This window comes from Eucalyptus grandis, chromosome 1 (genome assembly GCF_016545825.1).
Source record: "Eucalyptus grandis isolate ANBG69807.140 chromosome 1, ASM1654582v1, whole genome shotgun sequence".
NCBI lineage: Eukaryota > Viridiplantae > Streptophyta > Magnoliopsida > Myrtales > Myrtaceae > Eucalyptus > Eucalyptus grandis.
In genome coordinates this window covers 25,433,659-25,449,474 of record NC_052612.1, presented here as the reverse complement: position 1 = coordinate 25,449,474, position 15,816 = coordinate 25,433,659, and the positions used below count along the sequence as shown (strand labels likewise).

The 15,816-nt window shown below is 39.1% G+C and overlaps 1 protein-coding gene across 1 annotated transcript; it reads right to left on the bottom strand.

Annotated features, from left to right (window-relative positions):
- Positions 1 to 329: 329 nt before the first annotated feature.
- Positions 330 to 2,143, bottom strand: LOC104436063. Its single transcript, XM_010048789.3, has 4 exons — positions 1,761 to 2,143; positions 1,556 to 1,679; positions 1,030 to 1,412; positions 330 to 889 (listed from the first exon to the last, which is right to left on the bottom strand). Exons 1-4 carry the CDS (start codon positions 1,793 to 1,795, stop codon positions 616 to 618), a joined length of 816 nt encoding a protein of 271 aa, XP_010047091.1. The 5' UTR covers positions 1,796 to 2,143; the 3' UTR covers positions 330 to 615.
- Between the last annotated feature and the right edge of the window lie 13,673 nt (positions 2,144 to 15,816).

The window sequence follows — 15,816 nt, the reverse complement described above, 5'->3', positions numbered from 1 at the left end:
CCATGACCCTTGCTGGGGTCGCATTGAGCGCAGCCGTCTCTTGCATCGAGGACAGGCGAGGGTCGCCTGTCCTCGCCGGGCCGACGAGGTACGGGCAAAGAGGGGTGGCACCATCCCCAGTGGTCCTGTCTCTTCTACTGCATGATCATATGAGTTCAAACTCTCTACGTCCGATGCTGCCTTATGTTTTTGTGAATTTTATCGAGATAAACGATTGTTCATATTGCACAAGGGAAAAAACCAACGAAGAACATTCGTGTGCTTGGCGATCGATTGAAGTAGCTCATGTTTTCGATTTTGCTCATGTAATCTGCTGAGGCGATCTGTGGTAAGACAAACCCCAAGAGACAAATTGCAATGTAAATTTCTTTTCTTCACCTCTGTTCAGCTCCCACTGAGGACAGACATCTGACAAAACACACCATGAATCATCATCATCATCATCATCACTCTCCCTACATTGTCCCATTCTCTGGCATGCATCATCTGAAAAGCAATGAAGAATCACTGCACTGACATTCTTCGTCCCACATCAAGAAAGCTCCAAAAGGAAAAGAGAAAAAACAGAGACCGTCAGCGAGGGCCCTTTCGCCACCTAGACAATCATGAAATCGCTTAACAGAGCTGGGCAGCTCGATGAGGTGGGCCGACTCTAATCATGCAACTTCGCTTCTCCATCGATCTCTGGATGTTCTCTCTCGCGTGCCTCAGTGCATCGAGCACTTCACTGACGCTCGCACTCGTTATCGTCATCTTCGCGTTCGGCTCTTTGCTCTCTGGTTCTGCTTCAGGCAAGGTGACCGGAACTAATGCTAACGAATCGTCCACCTGGTCATCACCATCGAAACTGTTCTCGTTCTCCGTCGCCAAATCCCTCGCGCTTGTGTGGCTGGAGAAAGAAGATAGTGGGAAAAAAGGAATCAACTTTGATCGAGATAAGCAAAACCCAGATGGAAAAAATATTAAAGGAACGCAACTAAGATGAAAAAGGAGTTGGCCGCTTGAATCAATTCGAATTGAATGGTTTACCTATGGCCATCGGTCTTGAATTCATCGTATTTGGGGCCCGCCTTCTCGGAGGAAAAATCTCCGGCGTTGGAATCGCGCTTATCTCCGGCGAGAGATTTTTCAGAAGCATAAAGCTCCAGATGGAGCGATGCGTCCATGTTCTCAAAATGGGACTTGGATTCTACTTCTGCTTCTTCAGTAATTTTGGTTTCTGAGGCGATTGTGACTGTGGAAGACGAATCCGATGAGGCGATGCCGGCTTCGCAGGCGCCGGATTGCTCTGGTTCGGGCAATGCAGGTGAGATTAGCAGGGTCTCGAGCTTCTTCTTCAGGCACTTGAGCTTTTTCTCTGTTTTCGTCCTCAATCTGGTCTCTTCTCTCAGCTGGTTCTCCAGTTCCACCAACTGCAACAGCCGAAGAGACGTTGGAAATTGAGGGGACGAAGATCAAACCCAACAAATCTTGAGCAGCGTCTACTTCATACTCGGTTAAGCAAAAGGGACAAGAAAGGAAAAAGCGAAAGGAAAAGAAAGCACGAAGAGTAGACCCTGTTGGCCATGAGCTGAGCTTGCTCTCTAGCGAATCTGGAAGCCTGTCTCTCTGCAAGGAGCCTTCCTCTGAGGCACTCCACTGTTCTCAAACCCTCCTCCGTTCCTCTAATTTCTTTGATGCTGTAGAACAGCAATTCATAACCCAAAATGAATGTCTGTGTATGAGGCAGAGAGAGAGAGAGAGAGAGAGAGATAACCAACCTCAGTGAGCTTTCTTCTTTGTCGACGGGCATCATCTTCTCCAAGAAATCTGAAAAGCTGGGTCAGAGAACTTCAGAAGGAGAAGTGGCTTCTCCTTTACTCAAGAGCAATGATGCTGAAGCAGAGTCGCTTCAGTGGAGAGCCTGGGCATCTGCGGACACATGTCTATGCAGCAATCCACGTGAATTCGCCATCAAACGACAGCTTCGGAGCCGTCCTGTCTTGTCATCAACCTCTGATCTCACGTTAGCGATCATGCGAAGACCATCTTACGAAAGCTAATCAGCGCGTTGGCAAGTGTGATCATTCGTTTTGTCGTTGATTAATAAGAATTGTCCTGTGCTGCAATGCGCTCCATGGGAGTCGTGTACTTTCCTTTACTTTGCAAGACAGCAATCCCATAAAGAATTTCGGAAATGCTGAATTAACTAGACTGGTATTCAATAATAATTTTGTAAATAAGGTGGTGGACCCTTATTGGATACTGATTTAAGCTCACTCGTTTGAATATCCATTTATAATTCGCCACGACATTTTGAAAATTTTGCCAAATTTATCATTCTTCCAAGATTTATTCCGTATAATAGATCCTTCATAGTAAAAGAAAAATGATGAGATTGAGCTTTGGGAGACAATCCCGGTTCTTGCGCGGATTTGAATTTTGAAAATACGAGGACATATTTTCCATTTTTGTTCTTTTTCTTTTTGTGTTTCAAATTTTGGTCGGCCCAGAGGGCAGCAAAATAAATTATCAATTTTGGCTGCTGCTTTCACGTGATGCCGTGAGCTGTCTCTGTCTCTCTCTCTCTCTCTCTCTCTCTCTCTCTCTCTCCTTCCTTTCAGCTTGCTCTTGCCTATTTCGAATAGGGCTTAGATAAGGGGACCAAAGACAGCAGCGGCAACCCAAAATAAAGTTCCATTATTTCATTTTGGCAATCGAAAATTATTCCGACTATAAGCAACCAAACTTCATATTGATTTTACCTCTTTTGGACAAAAGAAATGCAGAATTCTTAGTTTATAGCGCTACATAATTTAAACTAAGAATTATGTCCTCTACTAGAACTCGATTGCAATTAGAAAGTTCTTAATGTCGTTCTTATACTATAGAATTATTTTACATGTAATCAACAACATTCTGTCATATTGAAAGAACAATGATAAGGATCTTCTAAGGAAATAATTTATAAGAAGAATTATAGATGTTAAAAATCTTTGATAATTGCTAATTGCTAATTGCAACATCAGAACTCATTACAACTAACATTTTTTGGTAACGAGTTTCATGGTATAAAAATAGGTGAGCAGCAATCCTAGTTGGAAGGATGATTGTCTTTTAAATTATTACAAAAAATGGATAAGTGCATTGGAACGCATTCTTAGGCTCTGCATGAGAACGTTTCTATTTCTCATGGTTTCTTCTTTTGTTCTAACAAAAAAAACGAAACCCGTTTAATAACGTCGCATTGTTTTTTTGTTCTAAACAAAAACTTAGCCCGAGAATGGTTTGGGAACAGAAACTAGAAGCAAAAAAAAATTGCTTCTTGTTCCCGGGAACAATTTATAGAAATAAGCTGATTTTCTTTTTTAATTTTCTTTTATTTCATTTTCTTGCCGCGACCACCGTCAACCGCTCGAGCCACCACCCACCGCCGCCACCGCCGCCGATCCCCGCCGCCGTCCACCGCCGCCTCCCGCCGCCAGTCGCCGCTGCTGGCCCGCCAACCGACGTCGCCGCATGACCGCCGGCTGCCGACCGTCACCGCCAGGCGCCGCTGGAATCCGTCGACAAGATTAAAAAATGAATAAATACAAAAAAGAAATTGTTGCGTTACCAAACGCATTTCTATTCTTTTTCTATTTCAAGAGTAGAAATTTTGTGTCGTTATTAAATGGGTTCTTTTACTCGAAATTGTTCCCTGGAGCGAAAATAGAAAAGAACCATTTCAAAAAAAAAAAACTCTTCCTAGGAACGAAGCGTTGTCATGCGCAGCCTTAGAGTCCTTGATGTCAACCCTTTAAACAACTTCTTTAGAGAAAGTTTGCATCGTTTTGCGTGATTTAAATTGCACCGTATCAATGTGTAAATGATTAAGAACATTAAGTAGCATCTTTTTTTTTTTTTAAATAAAAAACATATGATTGAGAGTTGTCTTGACTTGCACTTGAAGATTTCACTACTTTCTGTCTTTTTTCTCCCAGTTTTTTTTATTGTGCCCTCAAAGTTTGAACCATAATCAACACATCCACCTACAAAAAGCTTCTCACAAGGCCATACCGGGGCATTGAAGGAGAAGCAAGAGCTCTTAGAATACTCAGGGAGTTTCAACAGTAAGCCATCACTATTTCGATGGACCACCTCATCTCTTTTTGTGTAATTAGCAAGAGTGGGACCACCAAATCGGCCTGTAACGCTTGACCAAGCACTCATGCTAATCATATAACAATAGTAGAATAAAGATCAAGTCATTCGAGCTAGGGTTTCGATCATAACTAGTTTAATAATCCGTTGCACAGATTTGTTTGGAGAATCCTATGTTGATAAACTATTATGAAACATCATTAGATGTAGAAATATTTCATTTTGTAGATAAATTATATTAACCGTAACAAGTAGATATTCCTGTGTTTCAAATGAAAACTCAAAGTTTTCTATTTTCTTAGAAAGTTCCTTCATCAAGCTGGGGAGCAAGAGTACCTTAAATACAGTCTACTAAAATAGAGTTATAAAGTAGGACATGATATGACATTGTGGGGTCTTGTGCATAAAACTTTGCGTAGATGAGCAGCGCACAGACATCTATAGAGTCATTGTTTTTTTTTATCTTTTGGTCAGACATCTATAGAGTCATTGTGATAAGGCATTAATGGTGCGTTTGTTTGCATTTTTGTTTAAAAATTGTTCCAGGGGAACAGAAATAGAAAAAAGTGTTTTACATTAGAACAATTTTTGAACAAAACAACGCGTTTGGTAAACTTGTTCCAGGGAATAAAAAATAAACGAAAACATGTTTAGTAAATTTGGATAATTTTTTTATTTCTTTTATTTTTTCTATTTTTTTCTTATTTTCCTTTTTTCTTATTTTCTTTTTCATTTTTTTTTCTTCTTTTGGCCGATTGCGGCCAAGGCCTTGGCCGGCGACCGGCCGGCGAGGGTCGGCCTCGCCTTGATCCGGCGAGGCCGAGCTCGCCCGCCGGCGGGCGAGGCACGGCCTCGCCGGCCACCGCCAAGCGACGCCGACTTGCCCCGGATCCGGCGAGGCCGAGGCTCGCCGCCGCCCCAGGGCGAGCTCGGCCTCGCCGGATCTGGGCAAGATCGAGGTCGCCCGGCCGGCGCGAGGTCGGCCTCGCCGGCCACCACCCGGGCGAGGCCGAGGCTCGCCGGCCGGGCGAGGTCGGCCTCGCCGGATCTGGGCAAGATCGAGGTCGCCCGGGCCGGCGCGAGGTCGGCCTCGCCATGGTCGGGCGAGCTCGAGCTCGCCCGGATCCGGCGAGGCCGACCTCGCCCGGCCGCGAGCCTTGGCCTCGCCGGGGACGGCGAGCCTCGGCCTCGCCGGGGCCGGCGAGCCTCGCCGTGGTGGCGAGCGAGGCCGGCCCCCTCGTCGGCCGGTCGCCGGCCATGGCCGAGGCCGGCGACCGGCCAAAAGAAAAAGAACAAGAAAATAAGAGAAAAAATAAAAAAAAAAACAAAATAAGTGTTTCTCAAAAGTGTTTGAAACAAGAAACACAAAATTTGTGTTTCTTGTTTTCTTTTCTTTTTTTGTTCCCGGGAACAAAAAAAACGAGAAAAAGTGTTTAAAAACACAAAAAAGAAACACAAACAAACGGGGCCTAAATGCTTCCCAAAAGAAAAAGAACAATCACATGCAGTACCTTGTCTTGACGGTTGAGTTAGCACATGATAGTCAAATGTTCTTTCCATTTTAAAGCGAACGAAATAAGACAATGAAATGTTTTCTAATAATTATTTAAAATTTAAAATTTATTATACAACGGTCAATTTAATTATAAATTTTTCAACTGTATCAATGTAATTATAGACATTTTGATATTTTATCAATTTAGTCATAAATTTTTCAATTATACCAATGTAGTATTAAATTTTTTAATGACTTATCGAGTTAATACTTTTAGTCAATTTTGACCACATATTCACTAACATGGACTTCGCCCGGCCACCCACTATCTTATGTGGCGTGGTCGGTGCTAATGTAGATTTCTTTTTCTTTCTTTTTTTACATTTTAAACTTTTTTCCTTTTTCTTTCTTTTTGGCTTTTGGTCAATACTCAGCTATCACCATAGGCAAAGCATGATGAGGGCATTGTGGCCTTGTCCCCACAAGCAAGGGTTGCCCTCACCTAGGCCACGAAAGTGTACCCTTACCAGATCCAGTGAGGGAGACCCTCGCTAGATGTAGTAATTACAAATTCTTGTGGTTATGATAAGAAATCAGCAAGTGTATCATTTTATCTTGCAATAAGTTTGGTTTAAAAGGCATACTTTGAGAACCATTCTAAAGAAAGTCTCATATCGCTTGGAAGAAGGCAATCCACATTTGCATATAACCTCCAAGGCTGCCCTCATCTTACAAGAGAGAGTACTTGCCACAAACTAAAGGGAAAAGAAAAGGACAAAAAAGTATAAAATAAGAAAAAAAAATTCAAAAATTATCTACATCGGTTTCGGCCATCACGTATAGAATGGTCAACATTTACGCCAACGATTTTTGGTTAAAATTGGCAAAAATGTTTAGGAATAAATTAACAAATCATCAAAAAGGTTTATCACTATATTGGTACAATTAAGAAGTTGAAAAGTGAATTGGAAAGTTATCAAAAAGTTTTAGAATTAAATTACCATCATCGAAAGATTTAGAATTGAATTGGCCACTACATAATAGATTTTAAACTTTTGAGACGATTTTCCCGAATATATTCTTGAGTTAATTAGGTGATTTACAATTTTTAAAATTCCATGGCCCTATGATGCAACTTTAGCCGTTTGAGCATTTTTCAATCATGTCTTTCATCAGAACAAGCAACCAAATTAACAATAAGAGTCAAACAAGAGAAGAATTGATTAATTGGAATAACCTCTTTTGTAGCCGCAGCCAGTGTCAATTGAAGTCGATGAGCTAGACAACTGATGAAATAAGTACATAGAGCTTGCAAACCATTCCATTCCCCACGCATGTTCTTCCCCCAGTCAAATCCATCAACTGTAAAAGCATTGAGCTCTTTCTCCGCAACGTTCCAATGGCTTGTTATATCGAAAGCACGGCAGAAAAAAGGAGGCATTATTGGTTGGAGAGCATAACCTTTTAGGAAACAGCTGGTACCGAGAAGCAAGAAAACATTCTCGTCCGCATATTTCGGAGAGTTCAACGGAATGGGCTGGTGCGGTCCGGCTTTTAGATGGGAAAATTATCAAATTGATCATAAATCTATTATAACTATGTCAATTCAATTCTAAATATTTTAATTTAATCAATTTAATCCTAAATTTTTTGATAATTTACCTATGTAGTTTATCCGGTAAATTTTGGTTAAAAATTACTGATGTAAATACTAAACTGTCCTATGTGACATGATGGCTATTGACATCAATTTTTTTTAATTTTTTTTTTTTTAATTTTCCTTTTCTTCTCTTTTCCTTTTTTTTTTTTCGGTTGTTTTTCATTGTAGCCTCGCTCTTTGTGCTCTCACCAGCCATTAGTGAGGGCAATGGCCCTCGCTTGGCCTCACCCATAATCGGCAAGGCTAGCCTTGCTCATATTTAGGCAAAGCCATGGATAGGTGGCCTTGCTGGCAACTCGATAGCCTTGCCTAAATCTGGGCAAGAGTTGTGACCCTTGCCAGCAACCCTCACAATAGAGAAAAGGGTAAAAAAGAAATTTAAAACAAAAGGTTCACAGTAGTGCTTGCCACGAAAGATGTCGGCTTCTATGTCAATAATTTTTAGTTAAAATTGGTTGGATAGATTATATTAACAAATTGTTAAAAGTGTTTAGGACTAAATTGACTAAATTGAAATATTTAGAACTAAATTAATATATATAATAAATTTATGACTTTTTAAATGATTTTCGCGCTTTTAGATTACTTGATATATCTTATCTCGATGATGCACCGGATAAACTGATACAAGCTGAAGTAGTCCGGGGATCAGGCATCGTTGTCTGCCTTTTTCTACTTTGGTAGTAGGTAGTAGGAGATTCAATCTAAGAAGACACACCTCGAGGAGTTGAAGTTTCTGAACGATAAAGGTTCTCATCATGAGTTGAACATTCTCGATTAAGTGATTCAGCATGGTTTTGAGAAGCTCTTTTCTTAATAAAAGAATCAATTTAATCAAAAGAGAGTTTGATTAACTCCTAGTCAAAGACAGATTAATTAGCTCCTAGTTTGTGAGCAAGACTTAATCAAACAAATGCATACAAAGAGACAATAACTTTAATAATATAAGATACTCATAGGAATATTGGTGAGTCGACTCCCTCGAACTTTAGTTTCTCCTCTTGAATGCTCTGGCACCACCTGTTTCAATTTCCTTTTTTCACTTGAATGTATAATTTCCTTTAAAAAAAAAAATACGCATAAACGGTGGAGGCATGGGCATTACTTTTAAAAATTGTCAGTAAGTGAGGCCTTTCTCAATGCAAATTGAATCCGAGACAGCTTTTTCCATATGTCGTGCGTGAAATTTTAGAACCTATACGGCCAAGGTTCAAGAGATATCCCTCGCTAATTCATTTTTTGCCTTAATCTCGACTCTTTTAACTTTGTACTCCTATTAGCTATTGAAGCAGAGCTCTCACCCTTAAGTATGGGTGGTAAAATAGGTCTTGAACCTATAATATAATTCATATATATGAGTCATAAATGAGTTACCTTAAATTTTGAAAAAAAAAGATTAAATGGATCATAAATAGGTTACTTAATAACTTAAATGGGTTATAAATGGATTACCTAACAAGCTTAAGTGAATCAGCTTTATTTTTAATTTTCTATTTTTATTAAGTTTTCTTTTCTTTTCTATGAAATTTGGTCACCGACTAACCCTTGCTGATCATGGGCGAGGGCCAACCTACCCTTGCCAACATTTGGCAAGGGCCCAATGGTTGCCCGCGGTGGCGAGGGTTGGCCAACAACTGTTGTTGGACTTAGAATAAAAAAAGAAAAAGAAAAATAAATAATTGATTATTTTATAAATTATAAAAATTGTCCACTAAATTCGTATTGTATGAAAGTGTTTAAGCAATATTATTATTATTATTTTAAATTCATAAGAAATAAAATTTTCTAGATTGTGTTACATATGGTAATGTCTTATCAATAAGGGTTGGGTCGGACATGAATTGGGTTGAGTATGGGTCGCAAAATTTTTATTGAATGGAAATTAGTCAAAATGAATTAAATTGATCAATTTAAATTGGATCATTTTCGACCCTTTAAAACCCACCAATTTGATAGGCCTACTTTTAAGCTATAAAGAATTAACTCTATGATTATGTTAGAAAACGATGGACGACTTCAATCAATAGAACCTAAGCAATCAAAATCATCCCATGAAATAAAAGGATAGTGCGGCCAAAACGAAAGTATGATAGATTCTAAATGAACAAAGCATGGTGCAGTACCTTCACTGAAGTGGTGTGGCCCAAAGCCTATGTAGGTAGATGGTAAATGGGAGAGAACGGTCTTGTGCTTTTGTGGGCACATTTTCTATGTTAGGTTAAGCAACATGTAATGGGCCGTGGGCTGTAATTGGGATGAACAAATACAAGATGGACCTAAAGTGGGCCTCAGGATTGTTGACTGGATGGCCATGGAAAGGCCCAAGTGATTGGCCCAAGAAATTGGCTGTGTTAGACTCCTTCCCCGAATCAACAAAGTTCGGCAATCAGTTTCCACCAAATTTGAAGGATCATTCTTTCAGAAATATCACTGAAGCTACTCCTCGTTTGTCTGTTGAAGCTGAACATCTGTTTCCTAGTAGTACAAAACTACCTTCAGTATTTTAATTAAACCAGAATCCGTTCCAGTTTGCTTCGAGTCATGACATCAACTGGGTACAACTTGCTCGAACAATGGACCGAGGCATCCCTATGAAGTTCTCTTATTTTCTGATTGATTTCATGATTGCATTTAACTTGGAAATCATGTAGCTTTCTCCATTTCCACAATGGATTCTACAAATTCTGGTGTGAGAAAAACCGATGATAGAATATGAATTACTTATAAATATTTGTAAAAATTTTGCGTGGGCATAACAAATGATACTGTGAGACTAATGGACCTTTCTTGTTAAGGGTGGCTTTTTTTTTCCTGCTAGTTCATCACCCCGTTTCGAGATTGCCAGCTTAGCAAGTAGTAAGTAGACTTATTAACGTTTGGTTAGGACATTGTGTTACGCTGGTCCAAGCTTGTAATGAGTCAATGCTTGATTTGTTATTCTTGACTCAGGTTTTATTTATGTTTGTTTGAGTTGGTCTTGTACTTTGGCTTGACCTTTGACTTTTGAATTTGAAGTGGCCTATTTCATATACTTGATTGTTGCACCTTGACTTGGCTTGTTAAATTGACTGGTTCTTAGGCGTGACTCACACCTCCTAGGTGATAAAAATAGTTTTGAGTAATTTTCAAAATCAATGTTATTACCCCATCAAACATAATAAAAAAATTATGAAATTTTAATATATTGTAGAGAAGATCTTAATCTATGTAGCACCGACACGGATATGCGACACGCGACGCAACACGACACGACACGCCGACACCTCTTTTCTTAAAAATAGAGAATTTCGACACGTTCCGATACGTTATATATTATTTTATATATAAATACATAAATAAATAATAATAATAATAATAAAAATAACCTAGAATTAATTTACACGAAAAATATTAAATAATATCATTCATTATTTTAATTTGTTACAATAATACACAAAACTTAGAGGAAAAAACATTGTTTAAAGAAAAATGCTGAAATGATATTTTTAAATTTATTTATTTATCATATATAGCATTTTTTTTTTATTACTTCTTTCATAGTAAAAGACTTTAAAAAAAAAAAACTGAAAAAAAAATTGACCCCATGCATATATATTTATAGCAATTTTATTACTTCTTTTATTACTTCTTTTGTGTATATTTATATTTTGACCCCTCAAGTATTAGAAATTTTTAAAATTGACCCCGTGCGTGTCGAAATCGCGTGTTGGAATTCTGGACTCGCGTGTCGGAGCGTGTCGGAGAGAGTTGACCACGTGTCGGATTTTTCGACACTCGTTGACCGCGTGTCGAGACGTGTCGGAGCGTGTCGAACACGTGTCGGAGTGTCGGACACGACACGAAGGCTTCCGGAGAGTGTACTCGTGCTACATAGATTTTAATAACACTTTTCATAAAAAGAACCTAAGTCCAATTCATGATGTGGAAAGAGTAACAAATCGCCAAACATAACCCACAAATCTGGTAGTCTAGCAAATCCAACATCCGCAAAGGACCCATTTTGAAATTTAATTCTTTTCAAAACTCTTTAAAAATTTTAAATGTTGTAGACATAAATGTCCTTTAAAACTTTTATGAATGAAGTACGTTCAAATTTGAAAGGGAAAATTTTATAAAAATTCTAGAAAATAATTTGATCACCATTTTTCTATACGGGATAGGTTCAAATGGTAAATGATTAGGCTTTTGTCCTTACCATTTCGCCTTAGAAAAACATGAAACAAAAGAAAAGCTTTGTAAAATTGGCAAATGGTGGAGATCCAGTAATTTCAAAAATCAAATGTGGCAATCTTAGTTGGAAAAAGGAGGCATCCCCACGTTGTCTTAAGTCAAGGGTCATCAATGATTGGATAACCTTATCTTCCAAGATTCCAATTAGGCCTTAAGCTAGCTTGGACACCTCATCCCGGTTATTGAATGGCTAAGGTCTAAAAGAGATAAATGTAGACTTATTCTTTAGGTTCAAAGAGTTGAATTTGAGTTGGTTTCTCTCTCTCTCTCTCTCTCTCTCTCTCTCTCTCTCTCTCTCTCTCTCTCTCTCTCTCTCTCTCTCTCTCTCTCTCTCTCTCTCTCTCTCTCTCTCTCTCTCTCTGGGCGTGTGGCCCCTTTTTGTGGTTCTTATTTACACATTTCACACTTAGGTTTTAGGGTAGTATTAGGCCTAGGTTTTAGGGACTTCCTTTTTCACACTTCCGTTAAGACAGTCACATTTGTTGACATTGATTTTTCCAAGAAATTTTGACTAACCAAGACTTGGATGTCTCTTTTATTTATGACACTTTAAGGTAAAGTCCTAACGCGCCAAGTGTCCATGCTTCTTAGTTTGTGAAGGCCTTGTCATTGGGTAGGGACTAATTGAGTTCGACCATGACTGACCATCTTATTTGGTCCGAGGTTCATGCCTAAGCCATCCCAAAATGGGGCTAGACGCAATTGGGCTCGATCGACTAAATCAAGCTTGAGCTCCCTTTTACCAAGAAAAGGGGTTGTAGCTTGGTTTGTTGGTTAGGTTTTGGCCAAGTTGGTCAGTCCTCTTGCTAGTTTGTGGGCCAATCCATAGGTTAGTTTTTCTTGGCCATTCCTGTGGTCAATTCTTGGGCTAGTCGACTAGTCCTGTAGCCGATCTTGTGACTAGTTCAAGGTCCCGCACCCACAAATCATTGTCAGTTCGAAATTGCACCACGTTGAGTTTATTTGATCTATGGTCAATTATTAGTTGTTATGTAATTGTGTAGGATTGATCAATCCGCCCCAGCTCATGGTCATATTAGATTGATTCATGGTTATCCATGACTAGCGTAACGATCGGGCGGAATCACCCACGACCAGTGCAATGACCTGACCGGGTAGAATTGAGCCATAACCGTCCTCCAATTCATGATGGTACATGATCATTCCACGATCAATCTTTAGGGTCGAATAACTATCCCATGGTCGAATACTCCATATCCAAACCCTTGGTTGCTAAGTCCCGATTGGGCCAATTGGTTCATGACCGACCCTTGACCAAGCTCATGGCCTAGTCTTGCCATTGGCGTACCGATCATTAGCATACTAGTCACGGCTAAAATAATGATCAAAGTCAAGGATGTTACAACTCTTCCCCCAAAAAAGTTTTCATCCCCAAAATTTTAAATGCATACTTGATCATCCAAAAAGATGTGAATACTGGTGCTTCATAACTTCTTTATTTTCCCAAGTTACTTCTTCAGTACCATGGTGTCGCCATAAGACCTTTACCAAGGGAATAACTTTATTACTCTTTTCGATCCACACTTCGCACAAGCCCCTCAACGTACGACACTTGATCATCTACTTCAATCTCCTTGAAGTTCAACACGTGTGTCGAATCGGGCTCATATTTTATCAATATTGATATATGGAATACATCATGTACTTGAACAAGTCTCGGCAATAAAGTCAGCCGATTGATTAAATTCCCTATTCTTTCAAGAATTTCAAAAGGTCATATTTACCTTAGGCTTCATTTTCCTTCACCTTTCCGCTGCGCACTCTAGTTATTATTTTTTTTACTATGATGTCAAAATGGTACATAGCCAACATGATAAGATTTAGTGAACACTTGATCCCGAGTACTCATATTGTAACCACAAGAATTTTAGAAAGGCTTTCTACAACACAATAAGGGGTTAATGATCAAAACTTTTTACTAGAAAACCAATCAAGCAACAATCACTTACAAGGGGTATTTTCCTAGCTAACCATCCTAAATCCCAACGCACCTTATTACTTTAGATAATAACCTCGCTCTGATACCAAAAATAGCTGTAACAAGCCCGACTCCATCCCTAGGGTCTCGAATGGGAAGGGTTATTTTTGCGACGTCCCAGATGCGTCGCCATCCCATTTCTTTTTATCTTTTCATTAACCACATGCGGAAGTGTACATACAACACCCGATAATAATAAACAGCTAGGAAAACAACTATTTACAAGTACATCAATTACATTTATAAGTCTCTCTATCATGAGCCATTATATTTATAACCACTACAAGTTCTACGCTCAAAAGGCCGGGGTAAATCTTAGCTCTTCTAGCGAAACTCCAACTTTAGGATTGATGTGAAACTACTATGCCTATAGTTTAAAATAATAATAATAATAATAATAATAACGGGGTGAGTCATGAACTTAGTAAGTAAAACTCCTAATTCTTTACTATGATGACATCTCATCATTAAAATTTAGTAGGTACAACAGTCGCAATACAATGTTGATGACGGATCAATAGCAAATTACTTGTCATGTCTTGATTATATACATGATGACCATGTAAAATTACCATTGACTTAACAATGAGCACATTCACATATTATGCTTATGCATATACTAGCACACATACAATGATTATTTTACCGTCGTCCTAGCTCGACCAGGCTCTCTCGGGTTGACCAAACCTTCCAAATTCTTATTAGGCTTCCTGACTCAACTAGGGCATCTTTGGTCAACCCAGGCTTCTTAGAGTTAGCTTCCTGAGACTTCTAGGTTTAAGACCCAAGCATCCTGACTCAACTAGAGCATCCCCATTTAATGAACGAGGCATCGCTGCCAACTCTATGTAATGATGGGTCCATTTTCCTCTTTAAGTACACACACAAGTGCATCACATAAGCTGGTTTTTATCTCTTCTTCTTAGCAAACTTGTACATGACCCGGAGCCATGAATCCTAGTATTATATTATATAACATGTTAGGAACAATCCTTGGTTCGTGATTTGAATTGATTACCTAACATCAATTCTCACATCGGACAAGGCTCGGAAATGACATGCCTCAATGCTAATCCAAGACCTTAAGGTTTGGGTACACCTTGCTTCATGAAGATCCTAAACTCAATGGACCTCGACTTTGACCCATCGTGAACATACTTCGTGCTGTGAATGACCCTTAGTTCGTAGCTTAATTCAAATGCCAAGCGGAAAGTCCCCATACCAATCAACGCATAGAACTGGTATGCTTTAGTGCTTTACCAAAACCTCGTGGGTTGATCCCCATACCAATCAAGACTTACAACCGGCATGCCTCAATGCCGATCCAAGACCTTATGGCCTTGGGCGATATTCGCACCGAATGAGACTTGGAATTAACATGCTTTAATGTTGATCCAAGGCCTCATGGCCTTAGGGCAACCTTGCCTTGTGACAAACTCAACCCAAGCTAACATCATCTTCATTCCAGGCATGAATGACTTAAGCACACATTCAAACACAATCATGAACAAAACCATACAAAAAAATACTACAACATACACATGGCATACACCAGTGAGCACACTGCCAAACTCGATGATGTAGACTATTTCCCTAACTAAGAGTTAGAGATTCCACTTACAACTTTCTAAGTCGACACTCTTAAAACCTAAATTTTTTTCTCCCACCATTCATCACTCACATCAACGGTTGTCTTCCTTGAATTCCATCCTAGCCTTGTTTCAATATAAACCAATGTCCTACATCTCTTCTGTTCTTCCTTAAGATTATCCTAGTTACTCTTCATTTGATTTTTACCATACTTTTTACTTGTTAGCTCCTCAAACTTGCTCATAATGACTGTCCATCCATCCCTTTTGTTATTTGGTAGATTATTGCCTTGTTCAAGTTGTTCAACACACAATTTACAAAATGTTTCTACATTTTCCGAGTTCCAAATCTACTAGTAAAATGACATGAACAATTTTGAGAGGGAGAAATATCTCAATTCATTCAACTAATAAAGATTATCGACTTTCTTCATCATGGCAACGTGGAGAGAAAAGATACTAGAAGCTTGAAAAGTCCATCCAAAATTAAAATGGTTTGTGAATTCATTGGGTGTTATTTATACATCTCAATCCATCATAGAGAAATTGACAACAATAAAACAAAACAATAAAACAAGTAAACCCACATACTAATATGTTCTTTTATTCAATCAACAAATGCTCTTTCAAACCATCAACCCGGCATAATAGATTTATCAAGCAACAAAAAGCTAGAGAATTTAACAACCCCGCATAGCAATCTGTTTTAGGACAATTCTTA

What these genes read in the sequence shown, in the direction of transcription:
- LOC104436063 (XM_010048789.3), bottom strand. Translation starts at nt 1,795, where the DNA reads ATGATGCCCGTCGACAAAGAAGAAAGCTCACTGAG. An exon ending in AAAGAAGAAAGCTCACTGAG is followed by an intron (nt 1,680 to 1,760) that starts GTTGGTTATCTC and finishes GCTGTTCTACAG; the next exon opens with CATCAAAGAAATTAGAGGAA. An exon ending in CTCAGCTCATGGCCAACAGG is followed by an intron (nt 1,413 to 1,555) that starts GTCTACTCTTCG and finishes CGGCTGTTGCAG; the next exon opens with TTGGTGGAACTGGAGAACCA.